The 26,228-nt window shown below is 40.6% G+C and overlaps 1 protein-coding gene across 5 annotated transcripts in view; it reads right to left on the reverse strand.

Annotated features, from left to right (window-relative positions):
• Positions 1-26,228, reverse strand: part of Sorcs1 (sortilin related VPS10 domain containing receptor 1) — a 504,706-nt gene that overhangs the window by 35,531 nt on the left and 442,947 nt on the right. For all 5 annotated transcript variants that reach the window (XM_038329254.1, XM_038329237.1, XM_038329246.1 and 2 more), the window contains exons 19-22: positions 15,179-15,365; positions 9,762-9,895; positions 8,409-8,532; positions 2,192-2,304 (exon numbers count right to left, since the gene is read on the reverse strand). In XM_038329254.1, the coding sequence (XP_038185182.1) occupies positions 2,192-2,304; positions 8,409-8,532; positions 9,762-9,895; positions 15,179-15,365 (558 nt within the window). The remainder of the gene's footprint in view (positions 1-2,191; positions 2,305-8,408; positions 8,533-9,761; positions 9,896-15,178; positions 15,366-26,228) is intronic.

The raw sequence follows: 26,228 nt of genomic DNA on the forward strand, positions 1-26,228 counted from the left end.
TGTGGTACTGGTGACAGACAACTCCAAAGACAGTAATCCTAATTTCTTTTGGGTCAGTAGTCTATCGTTGAGCCTTCAGGTGACCAGGATATGGAACCATTCATGTGGTAGTTGGTAAGAGCAATGCAAACAGAGGTCAGATGACAATTGTTTAGAGGTAACACAAGTTTCCCTTTCTCCACCAAATATTCCCTTTATCCTGTTGTCTATTGTAAAAAGACTAAAGTACATTAGCACTGCATAGACTTGATCTACCTCTGAAGATCTGAGTTCAAAGACTGACTTTTAATTACATGGCTTTTCCCTCTTTCATGAGTTTCTTTACCCAAAGTAAAAATGAACAAAAAATAAATATCAGCTCAATTTTGCTACTAAATATAGCTAGATAATATGAAACATCAAGAAAACTGAAGTATTCTCAGTGCTAGTTATTTATAAATAAAGGCACAGGTGAGAAGGTGGATACTAACAGGCAGCATATGTGATTGCCTTCCTAATCAGAGGTTATCTGAGTGTCTTTACTGTGTCTTTGTTTTCCATGAAGCTCCAGCATGTATTGGAAAATAATATATTGGTACTTCCGATTGTGCTAAGAACACATGATGGTGTATCTTGGCTGTCAACTACATCTTCAATTAACTAAGACCCAGGCATCTGGGTATTGCTTTGATCTGCTACTTTGTCCCACTGAACTTCAACTTGGGAGAATGGGTGAGTAGGCATGAGGTCAATGGCACAGATTCGGTGGCCAGGCAGGGTGCAGCAAGCTCAGTTTATTTTAGCCTTTTAGTCCCTCCACCAGTACCAGGGGAGGGGAAGCAGCAGCGCTAGCATCAGGGTCTCTGCTGGCGGCTGGAGACTGGTTCAGGTTGTCGGTCTCATGTCACAGCAGCTGTTGCTGGGTCTCTTGGCAGACTTAGGCTGGCTCAGTCTTGGAAGTTACATACTGCATTCTCAGATAGCCAGTTTAGTCTGGTTCAGGCCAGCAAGGGCCTCTTGGTTCCCAGGCCCTTTGTACCTAGGCAAATAACCCCCCACAGCTGAATACAGCTATGAGAATTTTTCTTGATTGGATCATTTGAGATGGGAAGAACCCCTCTAAATTTGACCATTTTAAGTTGGGAATATCTGCCATTTATTCACCAGTGTTAGAACCTAGTTCTTTGGGATTCCAAGATATTTTGAAGATCAGGTGAAAAATTCAGCCTCATGGACTGAACAACTGTCAGATTTGGGGCTTTACTGTTGGAAGACAACCATTGTCAGACTATCTGGACCACAGCCTACAAGCCTCTCTAATAATAATAAAAAAAAAACCCTCTTTTAAATATATTCATTATATCAGTTTTGCATATCTAGCAATCATACTGTTTATGATTTCCCATGTTTGGACACTGTATTGACCAACCCATGACCAGATGCCTCACTAAGCAGATAGGGGAAGGAGTGTCTAAGAAAGATGTCTCCTTCTATCTTCAGCAACCCTCTGCCTACTGAGGAATAATCCACATCACCTTGCTACTCTTCCAGAAAGCTTAGGAGGATTCGAGGTTGGTTACACTGTAAGATCCCAGACATGAGAAACAGAACATTCAATTCAGTTACGGAGTTTGGTCACCTACTTATTTGTGAGAGTCTGGGGGAGTTATCTCAGATGCCTTTTCTACAAAATGAGGGCACTGATCAGCTTCTCTTGGGAAGGAAAAGAAATCTTTCAAAAGAATTAAGACACGGACATATGGGTCGGTACCCTGTACCATGTGCTCTCAGAGCTGTGGGGTGACAGATAAGGATCTGGAGCTTGGGTTTCTTTTATTAACTACACTCACTCTTGAAGACACCTAGACAGTGTTCTCCTTGGTTATGCACAGCCACTGAGTTTTCATTTACCAATGGAAACCTTACCCAATCCTGAACTCAGCTGCATGCATAACTGTCACAGACATCCATGTCCTTCTTGAAGGATTAGCTTCATAGGGGCAAAGGTCATATGTTTCTGAAGGCTGCACTGACCCAATAATAAAGACAGGCATGCGTATGTGAATCACAAATATTAAGATACCAAATTGACATCTCCTCTGGGCCCCAGCTCTGTCTTCTCCATCCTTTGCAAAGGTTCCATTCTCCATGAAGCCATTCAAGGACAGAGAAGGACTATGTCTGACAGAGAGAAGGGAATACTCATACTCACTTCCACCAGAGACTTTTTGATGACTCGGCTGATGTCCCTCCTCCACTCAGGTATGTCAGGGTTGTAGTCATCCAAGTTTGGAGAAAAGGCCAAGCGAAGAGACCGGAATTCCTCTGTGAATATAACAGTAAGTCCATTACTACAAGTTAAATAGCACCACAAAGCAGCCAAAACATCGTGTTTCCTACAAAGTCTTAAACACTCACCATATTTACCCTTCTAAAAGGCAAAGTCACTCTCCTCTCCCTGTTATCTCTCTAACTGTAACTTTGCTAAACTGAAGCCATAGACTCTGGCCCATACCTAGCTCAGTAGCCTTTGCCCATTATCCCCAGCTCTAGGCTTTGAAATCCTGGACATTAAATGAGCCAAGGATGAAATACTAGATACACGGCAATGTCATGATGCCAGAACATTTGCATACCCTGTTCCTCTAATGTGAATGCCATTTATTCCAGTTCTTACCTACAAAAATATTGTAAAGCTATTGAAAGTTTTTTGATAGAATATTCTTCTTCACCATTAATGCTTTAATTTCATTTTTTAAATGATACTACTGTATTGAGCATATGCTTCTGTCATTTTATGAGGGTATAATAATTAAGGTATTAGTACTTAAATTTATTTAAATACTTATTCTATTTTTAGGAGAGGGGTTGCTCATAAGTTTCATAGAATGTCATTTCATGCCATTCCTAACATCAGAGATATTTTCATTTTTATTTCCTCTGTAGACTCTGAGTTAGTCTTGATCCTCCAGGAAGTGGGACGGTGATTCAGCTGACAATGATATTTCTAGAGGGATTTTCTGGGAGGAAATTGAAGGGGCTCCTAGGATGAATGAAGAACATTTAGACAAAGGAATGCAGGACAGGAGTCAGATGGTAGAGGAAGCCCTGTGGTCCAAGAAAGGGTCAATTTTAGTACTCTGTGACACTGTGTCATTAGCTGGCATCTGTCTCAAGAAAGCGGCACTAAGGTCTCAGGCTGGTGTAAGCTTCAGAACACAGAGTCGGGGTGTGTTTTATGCCTTCAACACCTTTAGCTCAGTGTTGGGCACACAGAGCATGCAGAACACAGTATTGTCTCCCTGGATCTGCTAGTTGCTACACACTACACTTAGGACAAATGCATTTTCTTATCACAGTCTTTAATCCCACTTGACAGAGTGTAACCTAGCTCTGCTACCTTGTGTCCTGCAGGGATTCCTGTCTGTGCACCCTGTACTGCCAGGCTGTGTCCCATGGCTTCTGCATCATGCCATGCACTTTCCACAGCTACTTGCTCCACATGACAGTATGCCTGACTTCCCCTCAACCTCTCATCTGAGAGGCTATTCTCACCACCAAACAGAGAGCATCATACTCTGCACTAGTTGATTCCATCATCTGATATTTCTTGTCTTCTTTATATTTCTTGTCTTCACTGGTATTGTTTGTGTGTGCATGGTGCGTGTGTGTTTTGTGTGTGTGTGTGTGTGTGTGTGTGTGTGTGTGTTGTGTGTGTGGTCAATGAGGACAGAGGTTTTGTGCTTTTAACCTTGGGACTGTACTTAGCAACTGTAGGCTTTTAAAGATCACGCATAAACCGTGTAATTTGTGGATGTGTATTCAATGTGTAAATGATTCCATTTCCATGAGGGTTTTGTTATTATTCATTTACTTATTTGACAATCAGTTCTTGTTTCAAGCATGTCCTTGTGCTTCGGTGGGGGCTAAGTGACTTCAGTGATGACAATTATACATCTAGGAAGCATAAAAGCCCACTTGTGCATTTCCTAACAAAGCTAACGCGCTATCAAACACATGCTTTGAAAACTCTTACATAATAAAATGTGTATTTATGACAGTGGCTTTGTTCCAAAGATATAGTTTTCAAAGTTTGACTATTTTGTGAGTCACTGGCCACCCGTGTGAACATCCCTGACTCATTTCGGGTGGAGAATAATTACAAGAATATAAATGTGCAGTGTGATAAATGGCAGCATTGAAGAGTCGCCCACTGAGTTCTAACTTTACTCCGACGGCAGAGGCTGATGTCATTCTCACTTCCTGCTAACCTCTCCTCACAGGGCAGTGACTTCATCTGTCTATAGAGGAAGCTGTCTAGCCTAGTGGAAGGACACAAAAGGTTCGGCCTCCTCATTATCACGTAACGCACGAACCAGCATGAGGTGAAGATAGAAGGGCTTAGAAATGTTCTTCCTAAGAATTCAAATACATGAAGAAGGACTGGAAAAAAAATAAAATGCCAATTAAGTGGCATTTTTTGAAGCTGTTAAAGAAGATCACTTCAATACATTTGCCATCTGTAAAGGCAGACCTGTGCCCAAGAATGTTTGGGGAGAAAGAAAACAAGTTAGAGGATCTTCGTTCCGGTCTGTCTGATGGCCTTGGGCAGACCAGTCTTCCCCAGTCATGTCTCAATAGCTTGCCTCCTACCGTTCAACACAATGGTCCTTACTTTCCCTCTATTTTGCTAAGCTCTATGCAGGTATCCTCTGGGTGCACCTGCTAGCCTCTCTTAGGGTATTCTATCTAGAAAACTTGCAGCTGTCGATTCTATTTCTGTCAATTTATGAGGTAAATCCTGACTAATTTAGGAGCATATTTCCCTAGGACCATAGGGGAGATATTTCTTTGAAATATAGCTATAACTAAAAAAGACAGAGCTGTCCTCTTCCCACCTCTTTAGGAAGGTGGAGACTAAATTCCCTAAGTGACAGTAGTTGCTTTGGATGGCTTAATCACACTAATGACCCCATATACTGCCTAAGGCTCTCCAATACACTTCTGTCAGCTAACCCTGGGAAAAAACAAACAAACAAACAAAAACCCACTATTCCTTGTTTTCAGTTAAGTTCAAGGCTTCCTGTCTAACTCTGGCCAGTAGAATGTTTATTTAAGAAGTCACAACGCATTAAAAGTTTCAAATTACTGGGCATATGCAATTGCTCAGTGAGATAACACTTGCCCACAGGTATACCACTAAGGTTCAGTACTAGTACTTCCCTAACAAACTCACAAACAAATAAATTTTTAAAAAGCATTTCAAACCCATGTGTATGACTCACTGTATAACTTGTCTGATTGAAAACAAATGAAGGATAGTTAGGGCATGCCATCTGTTCTATTAATACTTTTAATTAAGAGATAGATGATCTCCCCACTGGATGTAGATATGTAGATAGATAGATAGATAGATAGATAGATAGATAGATAGATAGATAGATAGATAGATAGATAGATAGGTGAGTTGGTGGGTAGGTGGATGGAATGATAGATGGATGGATGGATGGATGGATGGATGGATGGATAGATAGATCATCCCCACTGTATGTAGATAGATGATAGGCAGATAGATAGATAAATGATCACTGAATGTATGTAGATAGGATAGATAAATAAATGATAGATAGATAGATAGATAGATAGATAGATAGATAGATGATAGATAGATAGATAGATAGATAGATAGATAGATAGATAGATGCATAGATAGATGATCTCCTACTTATACTTTTAGAAGATGACTTTAAAGAGACTGAGCATAAGGGCCAAAGCATAGCAAGGGAAAACTTATGTGTAACTGACCCTTCTAGACACAGGATTCTTATTCTGTTTGTTCATTATTTTTATGCCATGTTTTCTCATTTGTAAAGCAGGGATAATTATAGAATTTTCCTCTCAAGTCTGTTCACAGGATTTAATAAGGCAGTTCATATATCTCAAGTGCTAGGGACAGATGCTGGTGATTAGAACAGGCTTCATCAGTGTTAGCCTGTGTCACTGACACCATTGCTATTAATGGAACTGTCTCAAAGTAGCAGAATGACTTTAAACCAGCAATTTCGCATGTCTGCCCACAATTCCCTAGCAGTAAATCGTGGTTTGGATAAGAACAATACAGAGACCTTCTAGATTTAAGAATCTCTCAGAGATTCTCATAAGGAGGTCATGTACACACCTGACAAGAAGGACAACTTGTGACATCCAAGAGGGAGTGGGATCCATCTAAGGAGGTGAAGAGCATCCACGGAAAGGATAGGAGTCACATATTTAGAGTCTTGTCATTTTAACGTGAATATCCTGCACATGGTCATGTTTAAATACTTGGTCCTCAACTGGTAGCACTGTTCATACAGGTTACAAAACCTTTAGAACAGTGATTCTCAACCTTCCTAATGCCGCAACTCTTTAATAGAGTTCCCCATGTTGTGGTGACCCCAATCCTAATTATTTTTGTTACTACTTCGTAAGTGTAATTTTACTTCTATTATGAATCATAATGTGAATATCTGCGTCCTCCAGTGGTCCACTGTTTGAGCTTTAGGAGGTGGAACATCACTGGGGGGCCTATGCCACTGTCTGTGGGTTTGGGGATTTTATAGTCTGACCTTATGTCTGGTGCTTTCTGCTCTGCTTCCTGAATTCGGATGTGATATTATCAGGCAGCTTCCCCACCTGCTGCTATGTCTTACCTGGCACAATGGACTCTATCCCTCTGGAAAGGTGAAACAGGATATTTTCAGGGTATTTTGGGACAGAAATAGAAAAAAAAAACTAATACAGAGGGCAGTTTCAGACCATGGGCCCAGGGCTGGGGTTGAAGCCTAATTCCAACCATCACCAGTGGGGGATACTTACAAATAGTACAGTCACTTCCCTTATACTAGGGTTTCTATAAATATTCAATTCATCCCCAGAACATAGAAAGGAGACAGGGATGGAAATTGAAACAACAGCTCACCCCACTATGCATGCTGACACAGTAGCCCTCTGGTTGGGAAATATCTAAGTTTATTTCCTTTCACTGTCTAAGCGGATCAGACCTCTTCAAACGGGAGGGAGAGGCAAAAGTGTGAGCTCTCACGCTGAGCCATCTCTTTCTAGAACAATATCCTTGGGCCTTTTCATCTTCAGACATGTTCAAAGTTGCTTACAAATTACTCTCTGGTTTTGAAGGTCAAGTTGGCACAACAAGGAATTGAAAGAAAGCTGTATTCCCCAAAGAACAATCTAGACCTACATTACATTATTGGAAGCAATTGATTCTGGAACTGGGTTAAATTGATATTTGGGAAAAAATGTCTCACTTCTCTCTCCCATATATCCTTTCTCCCTCCCACCTTCAAATTTTTTCTCCTTAGCCAGCAAACATATTCTTTATCCAGTTTTAAAACCTTGTTTTCTTTAAATTTTAATTTCCCATGATACATATGTACTACTTTCATATTAATAAACATTTACGTCTTTACTATCTGCTGGTAACACTGAGTTCATATCCAACTAATTAGCATTTTATACAGAAAAAAAATATTACCGAAGTGGGATCAATCTGTAAAAACTGTTTTTAATCTCTCATTTTGAAGTAATAATCCTACCTTTCCATTTCAGTAAATTTCATCTCATCTAATACTTGGAATATATTAGTTTCCCCAGCTGATCACAAAATTGTACTGTATGGCTACTCTTCCAACTGACATGCAATTCTTGGCTGGCCTCTGGTGACTGTAACATTTCTATTGCTTTTAGTCTAGTAGAGGGTCTGCTCTTGTCAATGGTGTCATTAAGTTTTTCTTGTTGTTGTTTCAAGTACAGATTTGTGAAAGAAGTTTAAAACTTTTGAATAAGCCGGGCGGTGGTGGCTCACGCCTTTAATCCCAGCACTCGGGAGGCAGGGGCAGGCGGATCTCTGTGAGTTCGAGGCCAGCCTGGTCTACAAGAGCTAGTTCCAGGACAGGCTCTAAAAAAGCTGCAGAGAAACCCTGTCTCGAAAAACCAAAAAAAAAAAAAAAAAAAAAAAAAAAAAAAAAAAAAAAAAAAAAAAAGGAAAAACTTTTGAATAATGGAAAGGTCTTCTTCAAATGGAATTGAAAAACAAAATCTCTCTGAATTAGCCTTTTCCTAATAAGTAATTTTTTTCCTAATAAGTAATTTTAACTACCCAAATATCAGATAAAATTGTAATGAGTTAGCCGTACTCATGATGAGGTACCAGTCTATCCCACCCACACTAATGGAGCTAAGATTCTCCCTGTATATACCAGAAACTTCCAGCATACGATGACCGACCACTGCTCAGCTAGTGAATGGCATTCTCTATGAACATCCTAGCTCAAGCACTGCCATCTCTAATCCAGAGGAGTCTTTAGCATCATGGACCAATCACATCTGAGAATGAGGGCAAGGGTGCATCAGCAAACACGGGAACTCACCGTAGACTGCGATGGTCTTCGTGTCTTGCAGGATGGCATTTCCAGCTGAAACCTGCACTGTGATGGTATTCATTCCTTCAGAAGTAAACTTGAATGATATGCTTCCCTCCAAGGTGATCAAGGGCTAAAACACACAAGGGCGTGGAGAGAAGAGAAAGTCACAACTGTGGTTGAAACAGCCTCCGTCTCTAGGTGTCCCAGCATTTCCCATGTGCTGGGACCAGAGACAGGCTCATCCTGGTGATCCACTCTATTAACTGTCTGTTCTTCCCCGTCAGCTGAAGTCCATGAGATGGCTGGTGCAGGAGTAACCATAAGGAATTTTGCATCTTTCCTAGAAATTAGCACCTGCCTCCTGGTATCATCCTGAGTCAGAACTTGGGAAATCAATATGTCTGATAGGCCATGGGTATTGACAGGATACATGTCTCTTCTTACTTCTCCTACCTAGGAGCACTTTTAATCAAATGAACCACTTGGGTAAATGAAGACCAGAAGGCTCAAATGTATCAACAAACAGTGGGGATTTCTAAGCTTTCTGGTATTCATCTGCAGGGTAAACCATTTATAGAGCATTATATTGGAATTCAGCAGCCCCAGCCTCAGAAGTGAATTCTAGATAGGGAGGAGTGGCCTGTGTGATGTCATTCTGTAACACCAGTTTCCGGGAAGTTGCTGCTATGAAAGCAAGCACTAACTGGATAATGGTTTAAGGACTCTAAAGAAAAAAAAAATGAGTTGAAAGAGTCATGCTTTAATACAATCAGAGAATCATATCCTAAAAGAAAAAAATAATCTACTGACATCTCTTGACTGATTCCTCACAAATACTTCTTTTCTGTCTTTCTTGATTAGTTTTAAAATCAAGATTCACAATATTTCATAGGGAAAGCATCGTGTCTTGTTAAAAAGTTGGCTTTATAAGGTGGGGGAAAGAAACAGAAGAACTTTGTTTTGTTCTCTTTTTTTTTTTCTAGTGATAATTTTCAGATAAACAGCAACCCCATCGTGACATCAAGGATGGAAGGTTTGGTTGGTGAGGTCTGGCTGCAGACTTTCTGGTAGGACTTTTGAGGAATAAGTCCATTGTCTTAGCTGAGGGATATAGCAGGGATGGTTCACCTAGTGAGCACAAGTGAAAAGCAAAGGAGAGATATAGAGGGTGCTGGATAAGTCAGACAGAGGTGCGGGAAGGGAGGAACCTTGGTGAGGATATGAGCACATATGGCCTGCTGTCAGGGAAGCTCAGGCTACCCTCAGACTCAAAGCCGTAAGCCAGCTCATCCTGTTGGGCTCCCAGCAAGCATTAAGTTGTGCCTCTATCACTGGGGATGACCAGGAAGGCCAGCTCACCTCTGTGTTGTTTCCGTACCACCACACGTATGTGAGAGTGCCCACTTGGCTGGGCCAGAGCACTGCAGTGGCATTGACCTCTTTGTTCTTCGTTGTGACAAAAGGGAGCGACAGGTGCACATGCTCCAGGGGACCTGAGGCACAGAGGAAGAGAGAGGGACATAGAGAGGGAAGCTTCAGCTCCACCTTCTCTGCTCAGAGAGGATACACATTCAGCCTGGAAACCCCAAACATTGCAGCCACGTTCTCCAAGGGAAATATTTGCTGCTTTCCCTACTCAGAGATAAATCCATGTTACGAACAATCACATACGACAACTCAATTTACTGATTCATCTTCTGGGTCTGAGTTATGTAAGTGGAAAAGGCAAAAATTAAGTTAACTCACGAAAGTCTAAACATCAGCAGCTAAAATATAACAGTTCACAGGGAGTCACAGTTCTTCCCACAAGGCTATATTCTCAGAGATAAACAGGATCCAGGGTCACTGGACATCTGTTAGGGATGAGGATCAGGAAGCCATAAACTCCCCTTCAATAATTACTCTTATAGTTTAAGGTGTTAAAATATGGATATGTATAAATGTGGTCATATCTACACCTGAGACAAAGCCACCTGCTTAGGCTAGCATGAAACACATTGGTATTTGTGGTTGAATCAGGCTTGCCTAGAACTGCATTGCTTACAAATGGAGAGTGAGTTCCGTGTAAATAGGTCCCAGGCATCAGATAATACACGTTAGTCCTGCATTCACTTACTGTCCCGCTCTCAGACTCTCTTTACCACAGTTGTCTCCCAGCGCGCCAAGGCTTGATCTTCCCCAGACCTTTTGTTTACAGACCTGTCTCAGATCCTTGCAACCCTCAAACCAAGTGGAACTTCTTCTTTGGCATCCTGATCACCTACTCTGAGCTAAATGAATCAAATGATGGGAAGCCGGTGAGGCAGGTCAATGGGAAAAGTTGCTTGTTGTGCCACTCCAGTGACCTGAGTTAGGGTCCTTGTTACCTATGTAAAGATGGAGACTCCCCAAACCTGTCCTCTGACCTCTCCACATATGCTGTGATGTGCATGTTTCCAACTCACATTGCATAGCCCCCCCCCCCACACACACACAGAGAGAGAGAGAGAGAGAGAGAGAGAGAGAGAGAGAGAGAATAAATCAATTTGAAAGGAAAATAAGAAACAGACAATCTATTCTAAAAATCCAAGGTTCATTCAATAGGAATTCATTTTTTCTATGTCATAGATGAGCATTCAGTTTCATTTTTTTTCCACTCAGAACATCAGAATGAGGACAATGTCTAGGTGTCATTGCGGCAATGATGAGGTGGGATCTTTGCTGAAATGTGGCCAAGCCATTCATCCAACAGCTTTGATTGCTGCTGGACTCTGGGTGTGGTTTTCGGTGGTGGAAACACCCGGAACTTGGTGGTGCTTAGGTAGTTTGGAAGGAAGAAGGCAGTGAACCTCCAATGAAGAGTTAGGAATGAGGGGGATACTGTTGATAGAGTGTTCAAGGAGAGCTCCAGGAATGGCACCAGGCATCAGTGAGAGAAATATTGTTCCAAAAATCTATTTTGAATGTTTAAGGATGAGATTAGAGTCAGTGGAAACACCCTGAGAAGGCGTGCCTGCCATGCTAGCCGGAAAGCAAGAAAACCCAATAGGGGAGAGTAATATGGTGGACGAGGGTGCAACAGTGGACACCCAGGAAGCACTGAGGGCCCACGCTGAGTTTTCTGGCCATGAAGTAGAGGCATATGTGTTTTTGCAGTTTTACCCGTGTGTGTGTGTGTGTGTGTGTGTGTGTGTGTGTGTACCGAGATACAGGTATGACATTTATACTGAATTTTCTATGGCCTCTTGCATTTATTTACTTTTTAGTGATATACAACAGCTAGTTCTTGCCATAACTGTATACTTTAAGAATGTGTCATGAACAGAAAGACAAACTCCTCACTCTGAGGATCCCCAGCTACGTACAGAACAAGCAAGCCCATTTGGCCTTGTCTCATGTAGGTACTTGTGATGCAGAAAAATGACAGCAGGTGGCGCTGCATCATTTCATATTATTGAAAAACGTACAGAATTTCTAGAGTGAACCGCATTTGCCTTCTTTGGGTTATTAGACTTTCTAGACTGCACGAAACATCTAATGTCTGTGAGAATGAATTGTTTTGGTGTGTGTGTGTGTGTGTGTGTGTGTGTGTGTGTGTGTGTGTTTAATGACTGTGGCCTACTTCTTAGACTTATGTTCTAAAGCTATTTGAGCTTGCATATATCTAACTAAATCTTGGTATGTATCATGTTGCTATATCTTTAAAATGAAAGCTCCATGAGAAGTAGACAATGGACACACTATAAGGAGGATGTGTTAAAGCAGAACTCCTTAGACTTCAGTGTCCGTAAGAACTGTGTGCATATGCATGAAGGATGTTAGGTGTCATTTTTCCAGATAAGATAATAAACGAGATCTGAGCTAGAACCCAGATCACGACACTTATATCATTTAATTCTGGGGCAGATGGCCTACTAAACCACACTTCGTATGTTCTGTTCTGCCATTTCTAGGCCAACATAATAATACTGTCAATACTTGAAAGTGTCATGATTTTTTAAGGCATACAGGTCAGACTGTGGTATCAGAAAGACACAGGCTCATTGCTCCTCTATGGGGCGAAGGAAAGACATATATTTTGTTCATGTTTACTTCTCATTCTATAGGTCCACAGACACTCCACTTCCCTGACTTCTGAAAGATGGCCAGGAAGAGGCAGTTTTCTGAACCGAAATCCTCATTCCCTCTACATTTTCTGCCCCATCCAGCTGAAGGCCAGAAAGTCTTCACCAAGTGTCTCATTAGTCTGCAAAGTATCAGAGCACAGTGAACACTATCCCCAAGGAATTTCCGCCTGTCAGGCTTCAATAGATTACCCTGGCATCCTGCAAGAGCTGCATGCTCACTCCGGGATACACTACAGCGGGAACATCAGTTCCATTTGTTTCTGATGACCTTTGCAAACTCACATTGAAAAACCTATAATTTAGAGTCAAATCGCCTTTCTGTTCTGGTGAGTGGAGGGAATGTGTATTCAAGGAAGCACTGTGATTCCTGGGAGAGCCTTGGGACGAAGGGGAAGCAGGAACAGAGGAGAGGAAGGGGAAGCCTGGAAAGAGGAGAGGTCTGAAGGGAAAGGGGGAACAGAGGAGAGGTGTGACAGCTAAGAATTGCTGCCAATCCTCAGCTACCTCATAGCTCACTTAGCCCAAATACATCTGCTACTCTATTGTGAGGGAAATATCAAATTTTATGAATTGGCAGAATGTCACATAATTTGTGTGATTGAATCACTAGGTGCAAAATGTGCACCTTTTGACAGAGGGAAAAATTTAGGCTTAGAGAGGAGTGACTCACCCAATCAGGGATCTGTCTTTAATCACTGTGATGGATATACTGGTTGTCAACTTGACAGGATCTAGGATCATTCAAGGATCAAAACTACCTAAATTCCATCAAGTGTCAGGAACCTGGCAACTAAAACAACAGCCAACATACAGCAACACTAAAAAATTAGACTTGATGAGAGAGCTTCTGGATTGGGATAATGGAGGCAGAGAGATACACCCTAAGTGTGGGAAATCCTGAATGTGGGAACCACAACTCCATGGGCTCAAATCCAGAACCACACACACACACACACACACACACACACACACACAAAAGCCAAGCACAAGCTGTCATCACACTCTGTCTCCTGACTGTGGATGCAGTGTGACCAGATGTGTCATGTCCTTGCAGTTGTTACTGCTTGGGATGATAGCCTTCCAGCAAAAACCGCAGCCTCCTATGAGAAGAGGTAAGATGAGATACACAGCCATTCTTAACAAATGCACTCTTACTTCACTGGCAGATTGTTTGGATACTGATATTGTTTGGGGCATACTTTTAAAGATTTTAAGATTATTCCAAGCCTGTTAGCATTCTTATTCCCATACACACAGTAAGTAGAGGATATTGTGTCCTAGGCTGTATTGGAGTCTTAAGGACCCATAGGCAGTAGAAAGGATAGAGGTCTATGTAATATGGTATGAACGTAAAACTCCCTTTGTTTCAAGAAATAGGTGAAAGGAGAAGATTGCTGATGGGGGCTACCCAAGCCAACTTCATCACTGACATTCCCCTTAGGGATTAGCCTGGCAGTGTGAGAGAGTGAGTCTGACTTTTTAGATTGTTGATTTCCGCTCTGTAAACCTTAGGAAAGTACGGTTTCTAACCATTCCTACCTCATGGATGGCTTTCAGAACTAAGGTGATGTGCACAGAAAGTGTGGTTAGTGTAACGCCTAAGCGGAATACACGGTAAGAGATTAATGAAATATAACCAAAGAGAGGAAGAGTGGGTAAGCAAACAGGGGATTGGGTCTAACTTTGTTCAGAACCAGAGAAGGAAATGTGTTCTAAAATCACTCTCACACCTTTGGAAGATACACAGACAAGTCCTCATCAGCCACACAGTCTTCCGGCCTTCCCTAACGAGTCCAGCCTTTCAATGGACCCCTGAATAAAGATGTTCTTGGTGGGACTTCTACATTCAGTTTCATTCCATGGGCCAGGTGCAGGAGAGAGGCATAAAATAATTCCCATCATTAACACTTTGGCTCTTGAACTTGAAATCTAAATAAGGTCAGTTATGCAAAACAGCACATTCCATTTTAGCATAAATTATTACTTTCTATAATAACAAGGCAAGTCCTAGAACCATTGGGGGAGCATCACATCTACAAATCCATATGCCATCAACTTAATTCAATTCAAATTAGAAGTTATTATTTCACCTTGTGGCTCACAACTTCAACTTCTTTTGGGAGGGGCACCTAAGAGTCTTGAACCTGTTTCCTAATATAGGGAATTCTTTACATTATATAATCTTTCCCCTTAGATCTTCTTCTGTCAAATCAAAGGCCACTTACAGATCAAAACCAAGGACATACATTTTTAAAAGGAGAAAAAGACTAAAGAGATCATTTCTGGTAAGGTATCCCTAATCTTATGGGAGAGAAATTCTTCACCTGTAATGATTGAGTTGGCATTCATCCACTGATATACATTGATATGTGTACCCTTGATATATATTGATTGGTGCCTTAGCACCTATCAGAGGCAGATTTATATCTCTGAAGGCTCTGGGAAAAGCATGGGAGGTAAACTGAGAACAATTTGACTTTATCCAGAGTCTAAGATTTTATCTGTCACACTTTTTAACTTTCTTCTTTCTCTCTCTGTTTTTCTCTTAGATTCAGTTTCCCTTTCTGAGAGATATCTACTGTACTACTCTAGATAAGACACTGTACATTAGATTTTTTAAAGGGCACAATATTCAATATATGTCATAAGTCAACAACAGTAATAACATACAAGTTACATGTAAGTACAGGACGGCGCTGTCAGACCCCAGACTGTTGTCCACCTGCACGGTCACTCGGAAAATGCCCACATTCTGATAGACATGCTTGATTCCATCTTCCATGGAGCTGAGGTTGACATAAGACACTGCAATGCCATCTCCAAAGTCCACCTGGATGAGTGTCCGCTGCACATCACCCTGCAGAAAACAGGCAGTGTTAAATGGAGGAGCGTTAGTGCTTAGCTGCTCTTGCCTTGGGGTCTGAGGTTCACTCGTCTTCCTCCTATGGTTGAGAGCATCTGTCTTCTGCTATAATAGCATCCTTATAACAATTAGTTTGCTGAGAATACTCTCTAAGGCAAAGGGGCACCAATGATCAAATTTCCAAGGCTTAGAAGAGCAGGTGCTTGATTACCAATTTAGTTGACTCTAATATTCAGGTAATTAGAAGACTTTATTAATAATCTTATCTGGTATGGTCAAAGACCACTTCCTAGGTCTTCCAGAACTGTGAATTGTCTTTATTTCCAGTTCCTTAACCAAGTTTGAAAAAGAATGTAAAATGCCTTGCTTAACACCTGATGACATGAGAATTAGAATTATTTATAATAATTATTGTTAGTCTTTTTGGTTGGCTTGCTAACTGCTTTGCAAATAGATTTTTAATCTTGGTATGTTGTTCTATCAGAGAATTTCTGTAGCATATTAGCCTGAAGAGAATAGGAGGAAATGGTCATCATCTTCACAGATGAACATGAAGTCTAAAAGGTTTTATCATTTACTGAGGGTTCACTCAGCTAGGAAACTACAGTCTGGGATAATAAACCATTGTCTTTGAATTTCCCATTCATTTCTATAGATAAGAGTTAGTCCATGGCTAAAGCACTGAAGGTCTCACTCAGCCTTGAATCTTAGTCACCATTAACAAGTTATATAACTTCATATGAATCATTCAACTTCTCTTTGAGTTAGTTGCTAAACTTATGAAGTGGGCGTAACAGTACTTTGCCATCTTATTGGATGGGTTGCTATAAAAGCTATATAAATAGCAATTTATACAGTGATGTGCAAATAAATAACTGCTGAAAAAATATTAAAATGAGGCTTAAAAGACAAACAGTATTTCTTCAAATCTTATTTTAATCTATTGTTCTATTTTTCTCCTGTGCAGTCAGGAGATGAAGTCTGCACTTACAAAGTCCTGAAAAAGAAAGGACCTTTGGAATGATGGTTTAGACTTTCAAGGAACAACATTGCTTAGACTCAACTGGCAAAATTGAGCTTCCTTCCTTTAACACCTTCTTTTTTTGATAGCCTTCCACAGTTTCAGGAAAACAACAAAGCAAAACACAAACTAAATCACCAAAAAACCTTTGAACTAGAAATGTATTTTCGATTAAGTAAGGTTTATGTGGTATCACATCTTTTGAAAAGGCCAACTTTACAATGTTGACATTTAAAGGATTAATACACACAAAAAAGTGAAGCTTTCAAACCCTAGGAGTATCTGCGACCTACAGCTTCAATCTGTGCCCAGTAGCACAGTGAGGCATGCATGGTGACCAATGCTCAGGAAGAGGGAGTAGGGTTTTCGGTAACATCACAGACTGAAATCTTTTGCTGGGTTAAAAAACAAAAAACAACAGCAGCAACAACAAAACTCTCAATTTAAGCTACTACACAAACATCCACAGGTTAGCACATTGTGTGGTTATTTGAATTCCCTCATTTAATGAGTACAAATACCAGCAATCTTGCTAATATGTCGGTCATGTGGACAACTCAAGTGGACTGATCAATCTTTTCCTTCTGTTCCTGGTATATAACTACTTCCACGTTTTCAAAGGGCTCCGAGTCATTAAGAAGTCAACCAGAGGTGTGGTTGAGGGAAAAGAAGCCAGATGTTAAAACAAGTGTCTGAGATAAATATGAGAGGTAGATATAATGGTTTGTGACTTAAAATGAGCAATAGAAACTCCACTGGAGACAGAGGAGCAAGTTTGAGATAGACTCAGAGAGTAGATATCAAACAGGGTCCATATTTCTAAGACAACACGGGGAGATTGCATTTTCAACCAACTGTGCTTTAGCAGAGGTCTAGTGGTAGACCTTTATGTCTGAATTATGCATGAGGAGGTAAGAATGCCAATGTGCTATGTCTTACTATTAAGTTAAAAATTACAGATAAAATCACAGCAGGTACAGATTTGCCTTTTCAGTGGAAAGAACTGGGCCCTGAGCTCAATGTAGTGGCTAACATATCATGATCATTGATTTCTTGGGGGATTCATCACCTACCCTTCTTTAGTTTTCCTAGAATAGATTTTAATTACCACATGTGGCAGGGATCCCTCTTTGGATAACAGTAATAAGAACGAAGTAATGATGGGCTAAGTCCTAGATAATCCCTTCCCTGGACAAGCTGGCACATTCATTTATTCATTAAATCAATCAAATATAGATATTATAAAGTATCTATCTCTTGTAAGACACTAAATGGGAAAATGTGGCTAAGTAAATAACTCCAATGACAATGAAAATTAATCAGAACTCTTAAGACTTTATGGACCACTTTTGATATCGACACAGATTAAAAAGGACTGTTATAAGGTATCATAAACTTGTGCCATGGGGACCGATGGAAAGTTACTCTGATTGGGAACTTCTGGGAAGGACTCCCAGATCAAGTGAGCTGAGGCCTGAAGGAAAAGTGCAAAGCAAAGTTATGAGCCATGTGGAGATTATGTAATCCAGGTAATGAGGACATGGGGATACAGATTTTCAAGGGCCAGGAGCATAAGGAGAAAGTAAAATTGAAAGGATTAAAGGATAATGAAAAGAAAGATTATAATAGGATAATGTGGGCTGGGGAGATGGCTCAGTGGTTGAGAGCACTGACTGCTCTTCCAGAGGACCCGGGTTCATTTCCCAGCAACCACATGGCAGCTCACAACTGTCTATAATTCTAGTTCCAGGAGACCCAACACTCATGGCAAAGCACCAATGTACATAAAATATAAATAAATAAATAAATATTAAAAAAGAAGAGGATAATGCAAAGTAAGATTATAAGAATATGCTATACAATGGCTAGAGAGAAGACAAAGGCCTTTAGTCTTGTGGGCCAAGTTTCTGATTTCAATCTTTCTTCTGAGAACAATGGCAATATAGCAAAATGTTTTAAGAAAGAGTGTTGGGGAGACAGCATACTGATAACATTTATCCCAAATGATCACTCTGTACACTACCTGGAGGATGAGCTGAAAAGCATCCTAGTGTGCTGGGAAGGCAACAAGGGATAATGCAGAGTAGACGATGGTGGATGGGAAAGAGCTTCACCTGAAAGTCTGTGTGCATCAGGAAATAACTCTGGTATCACTGACACCAATGCTCCTCTTAATGCAGGTACCCGACCACTCTCCAAGACTCATTCTTCAGGCACCCACAGGAGGATGCTCGGTTCTGCTAGAGACTAAAATTATTTATAGATGATGTTGGGATGTGTACTAAATGTTGATGACCTCTACTTAGATGCTGAACATTAGATGTTCCTTGGCTTTGGCTTTGTGCAAAGATGCACTGACTACAACCTAAGCTTTTTAATACTTTTTTATTTGATTGTGTAAAGGGATGATGGAGATTCACAGACTTCAGGGGTGCAGATGCTAAACATGCTTCCATACAACTGCATACAATTAAACACGGTTTTAGGGTACTGGAACTCAACCTCCAAGTTCTATGAGGAACATAGTTGGGTGTGGTAGCTCACACCCACAACCTTAGCACTTGGGAGTGTGGGACTCAAGGACTACCATGATTTTGAGGACATTTTTGATAAATAGTGAACTCCAGGCCAGTACAGAATAAGCTGTATCTCAAAACCTAAAAAGTAAATACTACCTGTTCTATGAAAAATGTGTATTGGGAATATACTGAGGCAATTTGTATAACTCTTAAAGGCTGTGATATTTTTTATGAATGTCCATATCAAGGATGCCTAACACAATGCCTGCAGACAATTCTTTTGTGTTCAATCCAATTTGAATACTGTACATTTCTATGTGTTTATATTTCTAAAAATTTAGTTCTTTTGAGATTTTCAAATATGAGTATTGCATCGAGATTACTACTGTCCCTTAACTCTCCATGCCCTTTCTTTCTCGCAAACTCAAGACCTCTTCATCTTAAATTTTATAAATGCATATATGCTGTACATATATATATATATATATGTATGTATAGATATACATCATACTGGGTCCATTTATCATTGTTCATTTTTTTTTTTTTGGTTTTTCGAGACAGGGTTTCCCTGTAGTTTCTAGAGCCTGTCCTGGAGCTAGCTCTTGTAGACCAGGCTGGCCTCGAACTCAGAGATCCGCCTGCCTCTGCCTCCCGAGTGCTGGGATTAAAGGCATGTGCCACCACCGCCCGGCCCATTTATCATTGTTCATATGTACATGTGTACAGGGTTGACCACTGGGGATTGGACAACCAATGTTGGAGGCTTCCTCCAGGAAAAAACCAATTCTCCCTCTCTCAGCAGCTATTGAGTATATTCACACCTACATAACTACTGGGCAGGGGACAGTGGAAGCTTTCCTTGTAATGCTATATAGAGACTCCCCCTTGTAAGCTTTGCCTCTAGAAACCTCCAGCCACCACACCTAGGCCAAGGTGTGGCCAAGTCTGACTCCTCAAGGTGCTCATCATCCTTGTCCCCAACTAAGGAGCTCCAAAAGCCAGGTCCCACACCAAAGTTTTCTGATGGCTATAATGTCTGCTTCATGTCCCTCCCATGAGGTGAGAGTGGCCAGTACCTGCCCTACATAAAAATAATCTACCAATCCCTGAGCTTGCCCTAAATTCAGGCCACATAAACCTTCTAACCCCTGTTCACCTGGAAATCACTGATCCTCCCCACCCCTGAAAGAAATCCTATATAAACTGGTTTTCAGCTCAGTTCTCTGTTGCTTCTTGTCCAAGCAAAGACAGCAACCTCCTAGGCTTTGCCCTCCCAATAATCTCTGTGTGAAGTTTATTGTGTGATTTGGCTTTTTGGTATTCCTTGTCTTTTACTGACTGCATAGGTCTCTTTGCTATCTGAGCTGTAACAGTTACAACCTGTGGCCCTTTATCCAGGGGTAGGAATTTGTGGAATCTCCTCCCATGATAGTTTTCAATTAGTGTTGTAATTAGTGCCAGTCTTGTTCAGGCAACCATACTGTTGAGAGTTCATGCGTTCTTTATATTTTCTTATATTATCTCATTTGGCTATTGACTTCCGGGATAGCAAAAGGGAGAAGTGACTTCTATTAGACACAATGAGTCTAATAGTGAGGCATGTAGAAGTTCAATAAGATGTTTAATGTCATTTCGATAGTTAGAGAGTGCAAAAAGTTTTAGTGTTATCTGTAATTTAACTTGTCTGTCTAGCGCAGCTTTCTGTTAGATGGAGAGAAAGGTGGTATCAGAGATAAAACATCACTCTCTTCTCCTTTCAATCCTTTCCCAGCTTTAATCATACTTTCTCCTTTGTCAACACACTTATTTATGTGAAGACAGTTTGGTGTGAACTCCAGACTCCATACTTCCTTTCTGCTTTCTGGTGAAGTAATATCATGTTTAAGGCATAAAGACAGTAGAGACTTATGTGAGACAAGCAATACTCATAATCACTATCCAGAGAAATCTTGTGTGTAATTTAGTTACTTCAACTCAAATCAATCGAAAGACATCCCTTCTGTAACTATAACTGCATCAAGATCAGCAAAAATCTTGACTCTTGAATCAATTCCTCACCTCCATTGCCCTTTAGTCATCTGTCCATATGAACACAGTCACAGAACAGCACAAGCTCAAAACCAATGCCTGGGAAAGGCACAAAAGCCATAGGGAACAAATACAGGAATACTCCAAGTACTGTCCTGACTCTTGCAACAGAAAAACAAATTTATCAGGTGGGCCACAGTTAAGACAAGGTTAACCTGGGCAAATGAAAGGCACATGAACACATAAGTTTCTATAACACGGGCTCAGAGAAGAATGGGAAAATAACTCCGTCAGAGACTCAGCACTGACAGTCCCTGTCCTGAAGTGAAATAGTGAGATATTCCTGAAATCAGTACAGACGTGGTGCAGAGAGTATGCTAGAGACTGTGTTAGGAGTCTGGTCCACACGGAGGCTGGCCAGGGCTCTCCCTCAGACTTCACAACCTTGTGTTGCAGGATCCTAAAACAAAATGCAATGTAGAGAAGTAACTAGTGCCTAGTGCAATGTAGAGAAGTAACTGAGTATTATTCAAAATAAGTAAAAAAAAGCATAGGATCTATTTCATAGGTCGGCGCATTGGAATGAGACTATAGAATGCTTGATGGCTTTCGCAGAAGCGTGGGCGAGAGAGTAGTAGATGAGGAAAAATCATGAAATATTATAATTTAAAAGGGGATAGAGGCCATATTAATATAACAAATATTGCCAAATGAATTGCTTATATCTATTATCAATTTACATACTTAAATATGGAATAAATTATGAGAAAGAACCAGAAGATAACACAGATATATTGATTAGCCGTGGATCTAAATTAAATTTTTTTGGAAATATGTTGTTATCCTAGTACTCTGGAGACCATAAATTTAGGTACAAAATAATGTGAACCAGAATAATTTGATAGTTTTATTCTTTTATTCCTATTGCTAAAGATATTTAGGCAAAATGATGTCAGCTTTGATAGTCTAAAAAAAACCTAGTTCAGTCGTGCAAGGCGTCCTTACCGTCAATGGGACACGCTACTAACTGGTAGAATGAGTGAATGGCAAGAAGTGTACTTATCCTACATGAATGACATAGGCACGAGGCTTGAGTGTGCAACAGAAATGCACAAATGCCCCCATGAGGCATCCACTACCACTCACTTGGGAAGAAAACAGAAGAATTCTAGAATGATTGCTGTACTAGAAGTAACAGGAAAACCTTCATTTATTTATCTACTTAAATGTTAACTCCCCAAAACTCAAACGTGTCCAAATTAACCTGGAATTACAAATTTGAGCAAGGCTCTTCTTAATTCCAACCTCTTACTCCTCATTCAAGGAAGGCGTGAAAACAGCTCTGTTGTACCCTTACCAGATAGCTAAGTCAACTCTACAGAAAAAATTTCAGGCTTTGAAATCGCCTTTCAAAGTTCAAGTGTTAGAAACTGAATCCCAATCTAGCATACTGAGAGGCAGGGCCTTGGTCTTACAAATGGATCAGTGTAACCATTACAGGAGCAGGTTACTTGTTATAAAAGTGTATTTCTATAAAATGATGAACTCGTCTTGTGTGCCTGTTGCAGGGAGGCATGCTCTTGAGTGTGCCAGTGTTCAGCAGCTCTGAGGCACACCACGTGTGATGGATTCTTCGTTTCTATGCTCCACCATAGAATAATGTGCCAAGAATGCTCTCACCAGATGTGAGCTTCTGGGTCTTAAGCTCTCGCACCTCTAGAACTGCACAAACTAATACTTGTTACTTTTAAGTTACCTATCCTGAATCCCTCTCTTACAGCAGCACAAGATAAAGACTAATGAACCCATGCTAAAGCCTGTGAACACAGATCCAATTCTTGAGAGATCAGCGATGTAAGGTGATCCCAGTGACATGTACCATGTACTTTAAGATACAAAAAGAGCCATAAAACTACTCCTGGTGTTTGTCTAGCACTGAGGAACCGTAATGAGGGGAAGGGTAACCACAGTCGATGCCCCCATGTGGTAATTTGGAAGTGTAAACCAAGCCCTTTTTGTACAAAATACACCTGTTCTGGATAACGAACATTTGTGCTTCTTTTCTCACGCACATTTTCAGTTTGTGTGCCTTCTGTTCAAAAGGTGCCATCAGGGCTGAAATCTTGAATGACCTCCCAGACCAGCAGAGGTTGTTCCTGATAAATCTAATTAGCATCATGCCCTATGGGCTTTTTCATTTTAAAACAGAGCTCTGGACACATCAGAGATGACATCCAGTACCTATATAGTGGCTTAAGGTAGTCAGTGCCTCTCCATTGCCTTCTCAGAGATAGCTTTTAAAAGCACAGATATCTTTCCAAATACATAGACCTCCTGTCCCTCTCTGTATGCAAGGCAATACTGAGGACCATGGCATGACTCAAAGGGTGAACAGCTACTACACCAAAAGGCATCATGTTTTATTATTTCACCAGAAAACTTAGGTTTGCCTATGCTAGTGCAAGAAAGGTCAAACCAGGACTATATATATATATATATATATATATTTCACTTCTAAGTGTGGAATGAAGAGGCCTGGATTTCCAGGCTCTCCTCTGAGGACTCTGATTTTGGAAATCTGCTCAAGTAAACATGCAAATGCTTCCTAATATAATGCCCAGACAAAGAGTATCCAATAGGACCCTCACAAAATGGGTTACTTCTTCACTTGTGAATGGTCTAATGCACCATAGCTTTTATTGAGCATCCTATCTATTCTAATGTTCTTCTTATGTCTTTTGTGCTCTGGACAAGTCTTGCTGTGATCAGAACACAGGGCAGGAAGAACACATGGCTGGTGTGAGAAGACCGATGCTGGGAAGCTCAGGCTTCTTGATTCCCTCCGTAAGAAATTAGAGACTTTTGCTGTATTATTACCACTGCACAGTGACTTTAGCATTTACCTCCATAGGCTTTGGAAGAAAAACCCTGGGACTACTAAATGGCATAAATCATATAAATGCTTCTGAATGACATTTTAAAAATCAGTCATAAAGCAAAACATTCAGCTATGTAATAAGAGCAAAATTACATTAAAAAAAATGAGTGGTGGGAAGGTTCCTTTAGGAATAAACCTGAACACGCAGCTTTTCCTAGTATTAAGATATATACTAGAAATGTATCAGTTTTATTAACAGCAAAATGGAAAAAGGGGGAAGAGGAATGGTGTATTCACTGGGGTTATGTGGAAAAGCACATAATGATAAAAATAAAACTAAAATTGTACATGCTAATTATGTTGCTAATGCAGCTGGATGTTGGTGAATTTTCACTAGTGGGAACTCATACAGATACACACCCATACAGCAAGCACAGCAGCATCAGAACCTTGTTGCTTTCTTAATTTGTTACTAACGTTTTAAATTAACGTTCATCATTTTGCATCTACCATCACTGGACAGACTTAGCCAAGTTACACATACTCTGAACAAATGTGTGCATTCTTCCTTGGGAAGTCGCTGAATTCCTTTCCCAAATTATTAGGCTGCAGTGAAAAAGAAGAGGGCTTACAGAGGTCTGTGGAGGTCCAACATGAAGGAAAGGTGTACTAAAAAATCTCTACATTCTGTTATGGAAGCCAATTAAATGTCCTCTGAAGTATACTGCACCTTAGAAATCCTGTTTAAACATTCTAACAGGGGATGTTCATATTACCTTGGTTGAACAATGCTTCTCGAGTTCATTTTCTGTCCTAAGTAGGACAGTGTTCCTATTTAAATGAACATGCAACTCTTGAAGAGAAAGACACAAGGGAGAGAGGGAAGGAAAATGGAGCCATCCTCTTATGCAGTCAGATGAGCTGAATCATCCCTGGTAGTGCGGGTGACAGATGTCACAGTTAGATCATTCTCAAACCATACTTTGCACAAATGGCTCTCTACTTTTTCTCTTATAAATTAAAGATGGATGGAGACATGACCCTCATGAAATAGAAATAGTCATTTCTATTTCAGATAAGCCGAGTTTCCTGTTTTATTTTTGAAATGTGTCATATTAAAAATAGGTATATTGACATCTCTTCAGAATGTTAGAGTAGCACCTAACATGAAGAAGGATATATTCAAGTTTTCCTGTCCCACAGTAGGTGTTTAGTTTCACGTCAGCAGTGGGTGAGGTTTAAGGCTGAGCACCTGGGGCAAAGAGATGAGCAATCAGCGGAGAACTGCAGGAGAAGGCATGCCTTTCAGACAAGGATGAGGGAACCTCTGATCCTGGGGTGGCTGCCTTCCAGGAAGCAGGGTAGGACACTGAAAATCCAGCCTGAAGACAGAAACATGTCACCAGACTTTGGAATGTCCACCGAACTGGAACTATCGCTAATATACTGCTTCTCTCTTTGCTTCTCAAGGTAGATTATAAGCATCTGCCATCTATGCCTCCAATGAATATGAACACTGTCATGTATGTGGTCCAGTTTTGAGAAGAGAGAAAAACGGGACCCAAGAGAAAGCTGCTCACCAATGCAATATGAACTGGACCCACTAGACTGCTCTCTGAAATCAACCTATTTTGCCTAACTCATTTCTTTTTCTCCTTTTAACCTGAGGCAAGAAGGGAAAAGAGAGAAAATGTCTCAATTAATTCTTAGAGGCAAAGAGAATAAAACAGAAAGGAAGAAGGAATATGACATGAGAAAATCTCAAATTTCATGGCTTATTGATATCAGCCCCCACTTCTTTGTGTAGGAGGAGAAGTAATAACTAGGCTTCTAGGAGTGAACTGAATTATCAGCAGCTCTGAAAACTGTCCCAAACAAATTCAGTCATCTGCCTCTTTGTGCCACTTCTTACGGCTTCAAATAGGCTTTCCAGTGGGGGAAGGATTAAAGCCAAATTCTGTTACATGTCCAAATACGGGAGGGTCTTTTAGGAAGTTTCATCCAAAGTGGACTTCTCGGTCATCTGAGCGCTTGAAGTATCCTGATGTATTTGTTTTTATGATTACATTTTGGGGACTTTAATGTCCCTGTAACTCTTTAAAGAATCCAAGATTACAGTTGGTATGCATCCATCTAATGAGGACGCAGCCCTCTCTCCTCATGCTTCACCGTTAAATCCCATAGACACTATAACCAAAATTTTTGCTTATTGAGTTCTACTCTTTGTGTATAAATTGAAGTATTTAAACAATGGGATACAGACCAATTTTTTAGTTTTAATCCCTTGCCTCAGCCTTAATTTTAAAGCCTTAAAATATGCAGAGAATTGCCTCTCCTTATTCGTACAGCTGTTTTAAACAGATTTAATTATCTTCTGTAGCGCACAGACACCACTTCTGGCTAGCAGCTCT

Source organism: Arvicola amphibius, chromosome 1 (assembly GCF_903992535.2).
Source record: "Arvicola amphibius chromosome 1, mArvAmp1.2, whole genome shotgun sequence".
Lineage (NCBI taxonomy): Eukaryota > Metazoa > Chordata > Mammalia > Rodentia > Cricetidae > Arvicola > Arvicola amphibius.